The sequence below is a fragment of the Thalassophryne amazonica genome, chromosome 4 (assembly GCF_902500255.1).
Source record: "Thalassophryne amazonica chromosome 4, fThaAma1.1, whole genome shotgun sequence".
Classification (NCBI taxonomy): domain Eukaryota; kingdom Metazoa; phylum Chordata; class Actinopteri; order Batrachoidiformes; family Batrachoididae; genus Thalassophryne; species Thalassophryne amazonica.
This window is the reverse complement of record NC_047106.1, coordinates 38,352,161-38,367,983: the sequence shown is the minus strand read 5'-3', so window position 1 is coordinate 38,367,983 and position 15,823 is coordinate 38,352,161. Positions and strand designations below refer to the sequence as shown.

The 15,823-nt window shown below is 45.5% G+C and overlaps 1 protein-coding gene across 1 annotated transcript in view; it reads right to left on the bottom strand.

The window, feature by feature from the left end:
• gucy1a2 (guanylate cyclase 1, soluble, alpha 2) overlaps positions 1 to 15,823 on the bottom strand; it is a 269,867-nt gene that overhangs the window by 51,602 nt on the left and 202,442 nt on the right. The window contains exon 6 of the mRNA XM_034169417.1: positions 2,323 to 2,595. Coding sequence (XP_034025308.1) covers positions 2,323 to 2,595 — 273 coding nt within the window. The remainder of the gene's footprint in view (positions 1 to 2,322; positions 2,596 to 15,823) is intronic.

Sequence of the window (15,823 nt, the reverse complement as noted above, 5' to 3'; positions counted from 1 at the left end):
CTAAGATCAAAAGCGTCACCTCTTCACTGGTACTATCCTAGGATCCTTGGGTGATGTGGGTTCCTGAGGGGGACTCTTATGAAGCGCATCACTTGCATTATGATGGGACGCCGTCTATAGCATTTTCGACCAGGTGGTGCATTTTTCTAGATATAATGCAGCATGCAAGTGCCTCAATGTTGAGGACCATGGCAGCTTACACTCTAGGTCCAAGGTACATTGCAGCAGATGGACAGCAAAATACCTCTCAACAGAACTGACTAGACCTCTCACCAATCAGAGCACTGAAATACATGATGTTTGCTGAGTGATGCACAAGCCCATTTGAACTGCAAGTGTGTTAGCTCCCAGATTGGATAAGCTGTCAAGCTACTTCTAATATAATAAACATAACTTAATAAAGGCATGGTGTGAGCCAGCACTACAGGCTACCAAATCAAAACTGCAATTCCAAATCAGTTGTGCATTTACATATGTGCCCCTATCCCAACATATACGGAAAACAAGATGTCAACAGCAAGCGACACAAGTCTTCATCTGCAATGAATGCTCCACTCAAGGACTGGCTTATACAGTCAAGGTATACATTTTTCTAGACACAATCCATCATCCTCGGGGATGGAGGCCAATGATGATATGTGCCCCTTCATGATGCATTTAATTACATGTCGTAGACTCTGTACTCTGTAGTGGAAAAACCACTCTGATTGTTTAAAACGAAAAAATATTTCTAATTTTTTGTTGTTGTTGCTATCCATGGCTGAAATGCTATACACCTGCCTTTAACGCTTCTTTCTTACATGACGTTTACCGCAAAGATCTGGCCTTCTGAGCCTGACACAAACCACTCATCACTCATCTTCAACCGCTTATCCGGGAACGGGTCATGGGCGCAACAGCTCCATCAGGGGACCCCAGACTTCCCTTTCCCGGGTCACATTGACCACCTCTGACTGGGGGATCCTAAGGCGTTCCCAGGCCAGTGTGGAGATATAATCTCTCCACCTAGTCCTGGGTCTTCCTGTAGGTCTCCTCCCAGATGGACATGCCTGGAACACCTCCCTAGGGAGGCGCTCATGGGGCATCCTTACCAGATGCCCAAACCACCTCAGCTGGCTCCTTTCAACGAGAAGGAGGAGTAGCTCTACTCGGAGCTCCCCACGGATGACCAAGCTTCTCATCCCATCTCTAAGGGAGACACCAGCCACCCTCCTAAGGAAGCCCATTTTGGCCGCGTGTACCCGCAATCTCGTTCTTTCGGTCATGACTCAACCCTCATGACCATAGGTGAGAGTTGGATTGACCAGTAGACCAATAGCTTTGCCTTTTGGCTCAGCTTCCTTTTTGTCACAACAGTACGGTAGCTCAAATGCAATACCGCCCCTGCTGCGCCGATTCTCCAGCCAATCTCATGCCCCATTATCCCCTCACGTGAACAAGACCCCAAGGTACTTGAACTCCTTCACTTGGGGTGACAAGACCAACCCTACCATTCTGAAATCAGACAGTCTAGCCCACGGAGTGTTGCTCCATTAGCTTTTCCCACCCCTACCCCGTGTCACCTAGCAACTTTGACAGATTCATTTGACAAACTAGTGTAGCGGGCATAACCCGTAGTTTAGTCATCATTTTTCAATGAATATTTATACTTTACTTATAAATATTACTTATTTATAATTGTATATATATGAAGCCCAAAATTGTGCAAAAACTCATGGGATTGTTTGAGCTATGAAGGATACACTTGTTGCATCCTTCGCTTTTGTAGAAAGAAAGCTGCAATCGTCAGTCGCATTCCAAAGACCCTTCAAAATAAGACATGCTAAGCCATGCCACTATGGCGTATGCAGTTGACAAATGGAGCCTGAGAAGGCTGTAGCCCCTGAATTAAGATACAGCCCCATTTAGGCCTATAGAGAAGAAGAAGAAAAAGTTTTTTTTATTGAAAATACACCTTTAGTGTTGATTAATAATTGTGTCACCAGAATGTAGATTTCATTGTCAAACCTTCAAAACAAAGGAACATAAGTGAGGTTTAAACTGCCTTTGCTTATTTTCTGTGTGCCAACTGTTTGCCACCTTCTCCTTTGTGTAGAAGCCTAAATTAGCATTTCTAATTCTTGCACCACACTCGACTGTTACAGTTCAAAATAACCTGTTTTTACACTGATTACAGAATTCTTTGTTCAATGCTTTAGACATACGTGCATGTATTGTACAGCATATGCAGGATTATGAGTGTGTTTCAATACAAATACACTTTTAAATTCCTTGTACGGTATAACTCATGAATATGGCGTATGAAATGTTCCGAGTACTGACCTTATATACGTCCAGAATTCCACACTGGTAGTCGAAGCGAGTGTACAGCTCGTTCAGCATGGAGATGACCTGCATAGGTGTGCACTGGGCACACACAGCCGTAAAGCCAACGATGTCCGAGAACAGCATGGTGACGTCATCAAACTTACGAGCGGGCACATGCTGACCCTGCCACAGCTTCTGCGCCACATCGCCGGGAAATATGGAATAAAGGAGATCCACGGTTCTCCTCTTCTCCTCCTCCAGGGCTTGGTGCGTCCGCTCCAATGTGGCCTGGACAAAAAGGAAGAAAAGGGACAGAGAAGAATATTATGATGATTGTTTGTGTGTGCTTTGCATTGTTAAAGGTACTGGTTATTCTTCAGCAATAAAAACTGCAGATGCATCAGAATGCAACAGGTTTTAGTTAAAATTTTACTTTTGATTTGTAAATATGCATATGCTAATTAGACTCTAGAGACTGGCTTCTATGGCTAGCAATTCGAAAATAAAAACAATTAAACTTTAGTTTTCATAATTATAGTTTAGATACCTACACTCACAGAAATATTTTACCGTAACTTTTAAGATTTATGTGATTTTATTACATGACAAATTCCCATTTACTTTTTTTAGATAACTGCATAGTAATTATGTTACCTATGGCATTTATCTTGTATAGGTAACATAATTATTATGCAATTCAAACAATATACTTTATGTATTTTAAATAAATACTGTCATTATTATTGATTTAGAGTAATTATATTTTATAAATACTAAATACATAAAGCTGAGGATTATGCATTTCAAATAAATAGGATTTATTACAGTAATGAATATGCATCATGTAAGGTTTATTTGGTAGGTTTGTATTAAAATTATCTAAAAAAAAGTAAATGGGAATTTGTCATGTAATAAAATTACATAAATCTTAAAGGTTAGGGTTAAATATTTCTATGAGTGTACAACTGTGTCTACATGATATGTACATAATATATGACAATTTTGAATAATAGCTTCAGCGTGAGATATTTGACTCCAGTTCATTTTATGGCTTCTAATGATAGTACCAGTGTTCAGATCAGAAAGCTCATTGGGCATATCAGTTTTGGAATTATTGACATAAGGTCATTGACCATCATGTCATTGATGGTGTAATCCGGTGTAAAAAAAAAAAGTACAGTTGTTCAGTCTATTTCAGACATGTTAGAAGCCACACATCCACAACAAATTGGCTTTTCCAACATTAATGTTTAATTTAATTAATTTAATTAGCTTATAATGCGCCAAATCACAGCAAAAGCCGTCTCAAGGCGCCTTTCATAAAACAAGTCAACATAAAATTGAATAAATAATTAGAAATGAATAAAAAAAAAAATTCAAATACATAAATAAAAACAGAAGTAAAATAATAAAACAAATAAAAATAAAAACTATCCATAAGAAAGAGAATAAAAATAGGTTTTGAGTCTTGACTTAAAAATGTCCACGGACTCAGACTGCCTCACAGTCGCAGGAAGACTGTTCCACAGGGTGGGTGCACGATACGAAAAGGCTCTTTGACCTTCTGACTTCTTCTTCAACCTTCAATGTTGCATGAAATGGCAAGGGTGGCTCTAATTTATAAGTTGGATTTCAGTTTAAAATGTAAATTGGACTTTAAATTTTGCTCAGTTGAGTCGTTAGTATTAGATTCTTTAAGTTTGGCTAACAATTGCGGTGTTGGGGGGGGGGCTTGTGGCTGAGGCATTAACAGGTGTACCATGTGTAACAAAACGCAGTTTTCAGCATCCCTGTCACTACCCACGTTGCAGCGGAATTACGTGGTACATGCATGAGCTGAACTGCTGGGATAGGCTCCAGGTATAGAAAATGGATGCATGAGCTCATCCACCATCTTGGACAAGCCACATTTGAGGTGTTTGGTGTCATGCAAATGAAAAATGATAATTACTGCAAACTACTACAATCTTAAAATTGCTCCTACCCCCCTGTTCCAAAAAAATTAAAACTATCAGATCATGTTCCCAAGCCAATAAAGCCTCTTTGAACTGAACTGAATTTTATACAGATAAATTATTGCAAGTATGACGCAGGTTGAGTGGTGACAAACTGAAGTCGACTGTCGTTTGTCCTTGTGGTCTTGTTACACTAAGTAACACAAATAGCCCAGTTACAAACTTCCCCTAAGAACTTTATTATTTTGATAACATTTTAGTTTGTGGTGAAGAGGTCATTGCTGTGTTTCAGGCAACTACAAACACGTTGTTAAAACTCACACTCAGGAACGCAAATGGGGCAGGTACAGTTTACACACTACAGTTGTTTGTCCAAGTGGTGCTGCTGTACAACATCAAGCACAAATTTAGCAGCACTGCCCTATTTATAGCATTGCACTGCCTAATTTGCAGTAGTACAAATTGGGCAGTAACAGTCCCCGAGTTTGGATCCCAGACTGGGCAACCTTTGCATTTGACCTAATATTAGTTAGTTAATGGTAGCGTTACATAGCTAGCTAACATTACTTTGTTAGTAATCATCTGTAGACACTTTATGCAAAGTGTATAGAACAAGTTTTAGAGTTTTTGATAACTTTAAAAACCATTATCGGACTAATTATCTTGTGATAAATTTTTGTCCGATAATTTCTAGACCAATAACGTGGTCAATAAAGCTGAACAGCTACAAACATTTATAAAATTTAAAATCAGTGAGGCACCTACCTGTTAAATGTTTTGTAGCTGATGTGTAGTTCTACCCTCTGCAAAACAGAAAAGAGCTGCTTCTAGAAGAAACAGCTCTATCCTCTGCAGGCAAAGGAGAACTGGTCCCACAAAAAAAACCCATTTCTTTTAACCCCATATTAATACGAGGGCAATATCACCCAAGTCATCCAGAGGCATACATTTTTAACTTATGGTTCAACTTTTAACCAAACTACTTTCAGACAAGTTATTTAAATTAATGTCATGTCTGAAGTTTTATAAAGTGAAAATATCAGATAGATGTTTACTTTTAAAGTAATGCGCTAATTTTTAAGGTTTTAGTGTGGATATATGCTGTGCCCATTATTATATGCTGTGCCCATTAGTGCATTATGGGTAGGATAGGGTAATCTCTGTTGGGGAAAGTGTAATGCAAATGAACGGTCAATAGTCCAATAAATACAATTTATTGTGGCAAAAGTGCACAACAGGTCGAATACTGCTTTTAGACAGTCGATCACAAAATACAATAGGTGACGTGTGGGCAGGCCCAAGGGTAGGAGATGCCTATCCAGAGAAGAGCCGGGGCCCACAAGGTTCTGCCGCCAACGAAGACCTGCAGTATACTGAAGCCGCCAAGTCCCGAGTCCCCAGGTGGCCTCTGCTTCAGCTGTCAGATCCGGTACTGCTGGCAGGAACAAAAACAGGTTAATGGTAGGTGTGTGGACACCCAGTAAGCAGTCAGCAAACTCACAGTTCTTTCTGGAGTGACAAGTACTTCACTCTCAGGCAGCAGAAAAACCAGTTTGTGCAGTGCCTACTGAACATGAAGGAATTTAGGAGCGGAATTGCCGACTCCTCCAAATTTCCAACACACCAGCTCCAGGCTGTTAGTTACGGTAGGTAATGACTGCAAACAGGTTAGCATACAATATGTGCGTACGGCACAGAGAAAGGCTGAGAAGATTACCTGAGAGGTAAACTGATATCTCAGCAGAGATGTGGTGTCTCCTCCAGGCTTTTATGGTGCAGTGATGATGATTAATGACAGCTGTCAGTCCTGCCTCCTGGGATGTAACTGCGCCCTCTGGTGCCTGAAACCTGACTACAGGCAGGGCGCCCTCTGGCGTTGGCCAGCAGTACCTCCTCTTCGGGCGGCCCACATAACAGGACCCCCCCCCCCCCCCCCCCCCGACCAGGCTTGTCGGGGTGTCGCTGGTAGAACTCGGCCAGGAGGGCCGGATCCAGGATGAAGCTCCCCTTCACCCAGGAGCGTTCTTCAGGTCCGTAACCTTCCCAGTCCACCAGATACTGGAGACCCCGACCCCTCCGACGAACATCCAAGAGCCTGCGGACTGTCCACGCAGGCTCGCCGTCGATGATGCGGGCAGAAGGCGGCGCCGGTCCGGGGGTGCAGAGGTCCGAGGTGTGGTTTGCTTCAATTTGGCGACGTGAAAAACGGGATGAATCCGCAGTGAAGCTGAAACTCCCAGCTGGACTGATGACTTTAGTGATCTTGAAGGGTCCGATGTATCTGTCCATGAGTTTTGGTGATTCTGTGTTGAGAGGAATGTTCTTGGTTGAAAGCCAGACCTCCTGCCCGGGCTGGTAGTCTGGGACCGGGGCGCATCGGCGGTCTGCATGGCTCTTCGCCCTCGTCCGGGCTTTCAGCAGGGCAGAGCGGGCTGTTCACCACACCCGACAGCACCTCCAGAGGTGGGCCTGGACCGAGGGAACCCCGACCTCTCCCTCCACAGCCAGAAACAATGGGGGCTGGTACCCCAAACATGCTTCAAATGGGGAGAGGCCGGTTGCTGATGAAACTTGACTGTTATGAGCGTACTCGATCCAGGCAAGATGTTGACTCCAGGCCGTTGGGTGCGCAGAGGTCAAACACCGCAGGGCCTGTTCTAGCTCTTGGTTAGCCCGCTCTGCTTGTCCGTTGGTCTGTGGGTGGTACCCGGACGAAAGGCTCACGGTGGCCCCCAGTTCCCTACAGAAACTCCTCCAGACTTGCGAGGAGAACTGGGGACCACGATCCGAGACGATGTTCGCAGGGATACCATGCAGACGTATGACGTGGTGGACCAGGAGGTCAGCAGTCTCCTGGGCCGTCGGGAGCTTCGGGAGGGCCACGAAGTGGGCCGCCTTGGAGAACCGGTCCACTATCGTCAGGATGGTTGTCATTCCCTGGGACGCAGGGAGACCCGTGACGAAGTCCAGGCCGATGTGGGACCAGGGGCGATGAGGCACTGGCAGCGGCTGGAGGAGTCCCTTCTCTGGTTGGTGGACTGCCTTGCCCCTGGCACAGGTGGTACAGGCCCGGACATATTCCCGGATGTCGGCTTCCAAAGACCCCATCCAGAACCGCTGCCGGACAACTGCCACGGTCTTTCGCACCCCTGGATGGCAGGTGAGCTTAGAACCATGACAGAAGTCCAAAACTGCAGTCCTAGCGTCTAGTGGGACGTACAAACGGTTAGGTGGTCCACCGCCGGGGTCCGGGTGACGCGTCAGGGCCTCCCTGACGATGTTCTCCACGTCCCACGTCAGTGTGGCGACGATAGTGGACTCCGGGATGATGTTTTCTGGTGCATCCGACAGCTCCACCTTGACTTCTTCTTCATGCACCCGGGACAGTGCGTCTGACCGCTGGTTCTTAGTCCCGGGGCGATATGTGATCCTGAAGTCAAAATGTCCAAAAAAAGAGAGACCAACGGGCTTGCCTGGGGTTCAGACGCTTAGCGGTCCGGATATACTCCAGGTTCCGATGGTCAGTGAAAACCGTGAATGGAACCACAGCTCCCTCCAACAAGTGTCTCCACTCCTCCAGGGCCTCCTTCACTGCCAGGAGCTCCCGATTGCCGACGTCATAATTCCGCTCTGCTGGGGTCAACCTGCGGGAGAGATAGGCACAGGGGTGGAGAACCTTATCGGACTCCCCGCTCTGGGACAGCACAGCTCCTATCCCTGAGTCAGAGGCATCTACTTCCACAACAAACTGGCAGCTAGGATCAGGCTGCACCAGAACTGGCGCAGTAGAGAACCGGCGTTTCAACTCCCTAAACGCGGCTTCGCACCGATCCGACCAGGTGAAGGAAACTTTTGGGGAGGTCAGGGCTGTAAGGGGACCAACAACCTGACTATAGCCCTTGATAAACCTCTGATAGAAATTAGCGAAGCCGAGGAACTGTTGCAGCTTCCTACGGCTTGCCGGTTGGGGCCAATCTCTCACCGCCGCTACCTTGGCCGGATCAGGGGTGACGGAGTTGGAGGAGGAGATTATGAACCCCAGGAAGGACAAAGAAGTACGGTGGAACTCGCACTTCTCGCCCTTCACAAACAGCCGGTTCTCCAACAATCGCTGCAGGACCTGACGTACATGCTTAACATGGGTCTCAGGATCCCGGGAGAAGATGAGGATATCGTCTAGGTATACAAAGACGAACCGATGCAGGAAGTCCCGCAAGACGTCATTTACCAATGCTTGGAACGTCGCGGGGGCGTTAGTGAGGCCGAACGGCATGACCAGGTACTCAAAGTGACCTAACAGGGTATTAAATGCCGTCTTCCATTCGTCTCCCTTCCGGATCCGAACCAGGTGATATGCATTCCTAAGATCCAATTTCGTAAATATTTTGGCTCCATGCAGGGGCGTGAACACTGAATCTAACAGGGGCAATGGGTATCGGTTGCGAACCGTGATCTCGGCAGCCCTCTAAAATCAATGCATGGACGGAGTCCGCCGTCCTTCTTGCCCACAAAAAAGAAACCAGCACCTAACGGGGAGGACGAGTTCCGGATCAACCTGGCAGCTAAAGAGTCCCGGATGTAGGTCTCCATCGATTCTCGCTCGGGGCGTGAGAGGTTGTACAGTTTGCTGGACGGATACTCAGCACCTGGGATTAAATCAATGGCACAATCATACAGTCGATGCGGGGGAAGCGTGAGTGCCAGATCTTTGCTGAAAATGTCAGCAAGATCATGGTACTCAACTGGCACCGCCGTGAGATTGGGAGGGACTCGAACCTCCTCTTTAGCAGTCACACCGGGTGGGACCGAGGATCGTAAACACTCCCGGTGGCAGGTTTCGCTCCATTGAGCCACAACCCCAAACGGCCAATCGATCCGGGGATTGTGCTTACTAATCCATGGATAGCCCAAAATAACTCTGGACGTAGAAGCTGTTACAAAAACACAATCTCCTCTCTGTGATTCCCAGACACAAGCAGTGTTATGGGCTGTGTCTGGTGTGTGATTAGTGGAAGAAGGGTGCCATCTAGTGCCCATACCCTCACTGGTGAAGGAAGAGCCACTAGAGGGAGCCCTACTTCTTTAGCCCATCTGCTCTCTAGCAGATTCCCTTCTGACCCCGTGTCGATTAGTGCTTGGGCTTGAAGGGTTAAATCCCCACAGAGGATCATGACTGGGATTCGTGCGGATTTTCGTGCATTACCCTCGTGTGTGTTATGGCCCACCCTAAGCCCAGTCTCTAAGGGTGAGCATTGGTGTTTAACCGCTTGGGGCAGGGTTTCTGCAAATGCTCGTTAGAGCCGCAGAAAAAGCACTCTCTGCAGGCCAGCCTCCTCTGTCTGTTTTCTAATTTTATTTTGGCCCTGCTCGTGTCCATAGCTTCGTCAGCAGGGGGAGCTGTCGTCACATGGAGCACTCTGGATCTGGAGCGTGGGGAAGGCGGGCTGCTTCGGACCGGGAAGGGAGAGGGGCGGCGTGTGCCCGGCCACGTCCTTCGTCTCGCTCCCGTCGGCGTTCATCCAATCGGTTGTCTAAACGTATGACTAAATCAATAATAAATCAATAAGCCCGTCTAAATCCCGCGGCTAAATCTAAATCCCTCATCTCTACCCACCAGGTGCTCCTTCAGGACCGAAGACAGTCCATTTACAAAGGCGGAGCGAAGCGCTACCGTATTCCAGAGGGCCCTCGCGGCCGCGACACGGAAGTCGACTGCATACTCTGCAGCGCTCTGACGCCCCTGTCGAATGGACAGCAGCAGAGTGGAAGCAGATTCGCCTCGATTAGGGTGATCAAACACTTGTCTGAATTCCCGTACGAACCCAGTGTAAGTCGTTAGGAGCCGTGAATTCTGCTCCCAAAGCGCCGTAGCCCAGGCGCGTGCCTCACCTCGAAGCAAATTGACAACATAAGCCACCTTGCTGGAGTCTGACGCGTACATTACTGGACGCTGAGCGAAGACGAGCGAGCACTGCATTAAGAAGTCCGCGCACGTCTCAACACAGCCTCTGTACGGCTCCGGGGGACTTATGTATGCTTCAGGGGATGGGGGGGGGGGTCCGTTGAACGACCACTGGAGGGTCCCTGTTCTGCAACAGGTCGGCAGGAGGAGGAGCGGCAGCCGCACCCTGTGCACGCGCTTCCACCTGTGCGGTGAGAGCCTCCATCCTACGATTGAGTAGTGCATTCTGCTCGGTTACCAAATCCAACCAAGCAGTGAAGGCGGCCAAAAATTGCTGCAACTCACCCATTATTCCTCCTGCAGAAGCCTGTGCACCTTGCGTCTCCATTGACTGTTTAACGGGTGGGTTGTGCCCCTCGGGATCCATGACGTTGGCCGAGATATCCTGTTGGGGAAAGTGTAATGCACGGACCCACAACAGGGGGCACAAATGAACAGTCAATAGATAATCCAATAAATACAATTTATTGTGGCAAAAGTGCACAACAGGTCGAATACTGCTTTTAGACAGTCGATCACAAAATACAATAGGTGACGTGTGGGCAGGCCCGAGGGTAGGAGACGCCTATCCAGAGAAGAGCCGGGGCCCACAAGGTTCCATCGCCAACGAAGACCTGCAGTATACTGAAGCCGCCAAGTCCCGAGTCCCCAGGTGGCCTCTGCTTCAGCTGTCAGATCCGGTACTGCTGGCAGGAACAAAAACAGGTTAATGGTGGGTGTGTGGACACCCAGTAAGCAGTCAGCAAACTCACAGTTCTTTCTGGAGTGACAAGTACTTCACTCTCAGGCAGCAGAAAAACCAGTTCGTGCAGTGCCTACTGAACATGAAGGAATTTAGGAGCGGAATTGCCGACTCCTCCAAATTTCCAACACACCAGCTCCAGGCTGTTAGTTACGGTAGGTAATGACTGCAAACAGGTTAGCATACAATATGTGCGTACGGCACAGAGAAAGGCTGAGAAGATTACCTGAGAGGTAAACTGATATCTCGGCAGAGATGTGGTGTCTCCTCCAGGCTTTTATGGTGCAGTGATGATGATTAATGACAGCTGTCAGTCCTGCCTCCTGGGACGTAACTGCGCCCTCTGGTGCCTGAAACCCGACTACAGGCAGGGCGCCCTCTGGCATTGGCCAGCAGTACCTCCTCTTCGGGCGGCCCACACAACAATCTCAGTACGTTCACGACATGAGAAATGCATTTGAAACACTCTGATCAGGCTCTACGGACAACAGCATTAAACTCTAGTGCCTAAAACGCTCGTAAATATATTCTCTGGGTTTATAGACATTGTTATTGTGTCTGCGTTTATTAAATTCCACGCATCTTAAATGTAGCAGACACGGATTATCTGGAATTTTGTTTTGGCAGTTTTTCAAGGTCTCTACTGCCATCTACTGGCCAGTAGTGTTCATGGCAGTATTGGCCCTGAAGCTGAGCTGATATATTTTCAATCACTGTACTCGGCTACAGCTCAAAGTGTACCACAGAACCGCACGGTGTAAAAGTTCAGAGCGCATGATTTATGTTCTCACACACACTGTAGGTTCAAAAACTACACGTCGGACTCGTGTTTCCAGAAGCAAAATGTAAACAGAAGCTTTTTTTTCAAACTTAATTTACAAAAACTCTCCATGGGAGTACGGAACCCGGGAAAGGTCACTTAAAGTGATATTTTTTTCTGAATCCGGGAGAGGTCACTTAACGTGATATTTTTTTCTGACCATGATTATTTGTGTGCATGTTTTCCTTTAATTGAGCCCATGAATTAATTTGTATTATTTTGTATATATTATATTTGTATATATTATTTGTATTATTTGTATTTTGGTGCACTGTGCATTTAACTGGCACCCTTGGGTGCTAGCTCCACCCTTTTTAAGACGGCTACCTGGAGCTCAGTCTTCATTTGCCTGATGAAGGCCACAGTGCCGAAACGTTGGTGATACAGTCCTGAATAAATTTTTCTACAGAAAGTAAGACAGAGTGCGGGACCTTTTCATTTTCATGTTTAGCTGGGCTTGTCCTTTATCTCCTACGCACCTGTTTTGAGGAGTCTGATGTGAGTTTACTCTCTCAGCCCATGAATTAATAAAACATGCTCTCAAATTAATAAAATGTGTGCACATTTTCCTGGCCGTGATAATTCGTGTGCACGTTTTCCTTTAATTGAGCCCTCGAATTAATAAAACGTGCGCACGTTTTCCTTTTGTTCAAAATGAACTTCATAATATGACCTAAATTGTCATCCTCACGACAGGAAGACGCTTTGCCCTCAGCATCCTTTTAATGTACTTAAACTCCAGATGATGTCATGCTGGGCAGCTGGAGTTCTCTATATGTCCTTGTGCACCCAAACCATGATGATACACTCTGACCAGATCCATTTCTAATGGGGAAATGTATTACACTGTCTCCTAGTTTGTTGGCTAGTAGCCAACATTTATGTGTCATGACAATATTGAGTGCACGTTTTACAAATTGTGGCCACGTTTAAGTAGATCATGCCCTTGTTTTACTCAAACGATGCTTAAAACGTGCACACAATATCATAAAACGTGTGCACAATATAATAAAATGTGCACACAACATCATAAAACGTGAGCACAATATAACGTGCGCACAATGTAATAAAATGAGCGCACATTCTCTCCACATGCAAAACATTTTACGATGACACTTCCAGGGCTCTGTAAAAATGCATGTTTTTACAAATAAAAAATGGAATATTTTACAAAAGCACATTTATTTTGAAAGTTAAATCGACTCTAACTTACAAACTTAAGTTCAAACAACTTAATTCATTCAGGTTTTTACAAACTGTAAAACTTTTAAAGTTGGTTCAAACATTCTCTTTTTTTCAGTGCATATTGCGGCGTTATGGGATTACCTTTCACTACTATGCAGATGATACTCAGTTATATATGCCGATAACTGCTGGTAATCTCATTCACATAAAATCCTTAGAAGATTGACTGCATCAGTGAGAAGCTAGATGTCTAGAAATGTCCTACTTTTAAACTCTGATGAGACTGAAATGATGGTTCTTGGTCCAGTGAGACATCGGCATCAATTTGAGCAGTTAACGCTTAGCCTAGGCTCGTGTGTCATACATCACACTGACAAAGTAAGGAATTTTTGATCCTACATTGTCCTTTGACCTCGACATTAGAAATATTACGAGGACTGCTTCCTTCCACCTGCGAAATATAGCGAAGATTTGTCCCATCCTGTCTATGGCTGATGCTGAGACCCTGATCCATGCATTTATCTGTTCAAGATTGCACTACTGCAATGTTCCATTTTCTGGTTTACCGCAGTCCAGCATTAGGGCTCTCCAATTGGTTCAAAATGCTGCAGACAGACTTTTGACACAAAGCAGAAAGTTCGACCACATTACACCCATTTTGGCATCTCTTCACTGGCTTCCTGTCCGAGTGAGATCAGACTTTGAGGTTCTGTTACTAGTCTATAAAATTGTTCATGGACTGGCACCTCCCTACCTAGCTAACCTAACTAAACCTTACGTACCGACCCGGGCTTTGCGTTCTCAGGATGCAGGACTACTTTGTGTCCCTAGGGTGAATAAGAAGTCTGTGGGTCACAGAGCTTTCTCTTATCGTGCTCCTGTTCTGTGGAATGATCTCCCTGCGTCAATAAAACAGTCAGATTCTGTGAAGACTTTCAAGTCCAGACTTAAGACGCACTTATTTTCCCTTTCGTATGGCTAGCATACTGGTATAGTTTTGTTTTACGCTTTTTACTCTTTTAATTAATTTATTAGGAAACGGAGCGTGCCGTGGCCTTGTGCCGTGGCTAGTGTTTTCCTTGTTGTTTAATGCTGACAAATTATACTGGATTTCTTGTCTTTCTGATGCCTGATTCTGTTTTTTCTGTCTAAGGTGCAGCTCCATCCAGAGATGGGTGTGGTATTTGTGCTGGAGACCCCCCTGTCCTGTGCATCAAGAGCAATTCCTGTATATTCGTTTTGTGAATTGTTTCTTTGAATTGTTCTGTAATTTACAGTTGTGCTCAAAAGTTCACATACCCTGGCAGAATTTTTGCTTTTTTTGGCCATTTTTAAGAAAATATGAATGACAACACAAAACCTTTTTTTTTCACCCATGGTTAGTGGTTGGATGAAGCCATTTATTGTCAAACAACTGTTTCCTCTTTTTAAATCAAAATGACAACAGAAACTACCCAAATGACCCTGATCCAAAGTTTACATACCCCTGTTCTTAATACTGTGTGTTGCCCCCTTTAACATCACTGACAGCTTGGAGTCTTTTGTGGTAGTTTCTGGACGAGGCTCTCTGATGGTAAAGCTGCCACTGAATATGTTTCGGACTTTATTTACATCAATTAGAAAGAAATACAAACAATATGGCACTCTATGGTAAATCTGCATGGAGTAGACAGTTCTCAAAAACTGAGTGACTGTGCAAGAAGGAGAAGAGTGAGGTAAGCCACCAAAACACCCAGACAACCCAGAAGAAGTTATAGGCTTACGTGGCTGTGATTGGAGAAATTATCAATCAATCAATCAATCAACTTTTTTCTTATATAGCGCCAAATCACAACAAACAGTTGCCCCAAGGCGCTCCATATTGTAAGGCAAGGCCATACAATAATTATGAAAAACCCCAACGGTCAAAACGAACCCCTATGAGCAAGCACTTGGCAACAGTGGGAAGGAAAAACTCCCTTTTAACAGGAAGAAACCTCCAGCAGAACCAGGCTCAGGGAGGGGCAGTCTTCTGCTGAGACTGGTTGGGGCTGAGGGAAAAAACCAGGAAAAAGACATGCCGTGAAGGGGGGCAGAGATCGATCACTAATGATTAAATGCAGAGTGATGCATACGGAGCAAAAAGAGAAAGAAACAGTGCATCATGGGAACCCCCCCACAATCTACGTCTAAAGCAGCATAACCAAGGGATGGTCCAGGGTCACCCGATCCAGCCCTAACTATAAGCCTTAGCGAAAAGGAAAGTTTTAAGCCTAATCTTAAAAGTAGAGAGGGTTATCTGTCTCCCTGATCTGAATTGGGAGCTGGTTCCACAGGAGAGGAGCCTGAAAGCTGAAGGCTCTGCCTCCCATTCTACTCTTACAAACCCTAGGAACTACAAGTAAGCCCGCAGTCTGAGACGAAGCGCTCTAATGGGGTAATATGGTACTACGAGGTCCCTAAGATAAGATGGGACCTGATTATTCAAACCTTATAAGTAAGAAGAAGAATTTTAAATTCTATTCTAGAATTAACAGGAAGCCAATGAAGAGAGGCCAACACGGGTGAGATATGCTCACTCCTGCTAGTCCCCGTCAGTACTCTAGCTGCAGCATTCTGAACCAACTGAAGGCTTTTTAGGGAACTTTTAGGACAACCTGATAATAATGAATTACAATAGTCCAGCCTAGAGGAAATAAATGCATGAATTAGTTTTTCAGCATCACTCTGAGACAAGACCTTTCTGATTTTAGAGATATTGCGTAAATGCAAAAGGCAGTCCTACATATTTGTTTAATATGCGCTTTGAATGACATATCCTGATCAAAATGACTCCAAGATTTCTCACAGTATTACTAGAGATCAGGGAAATG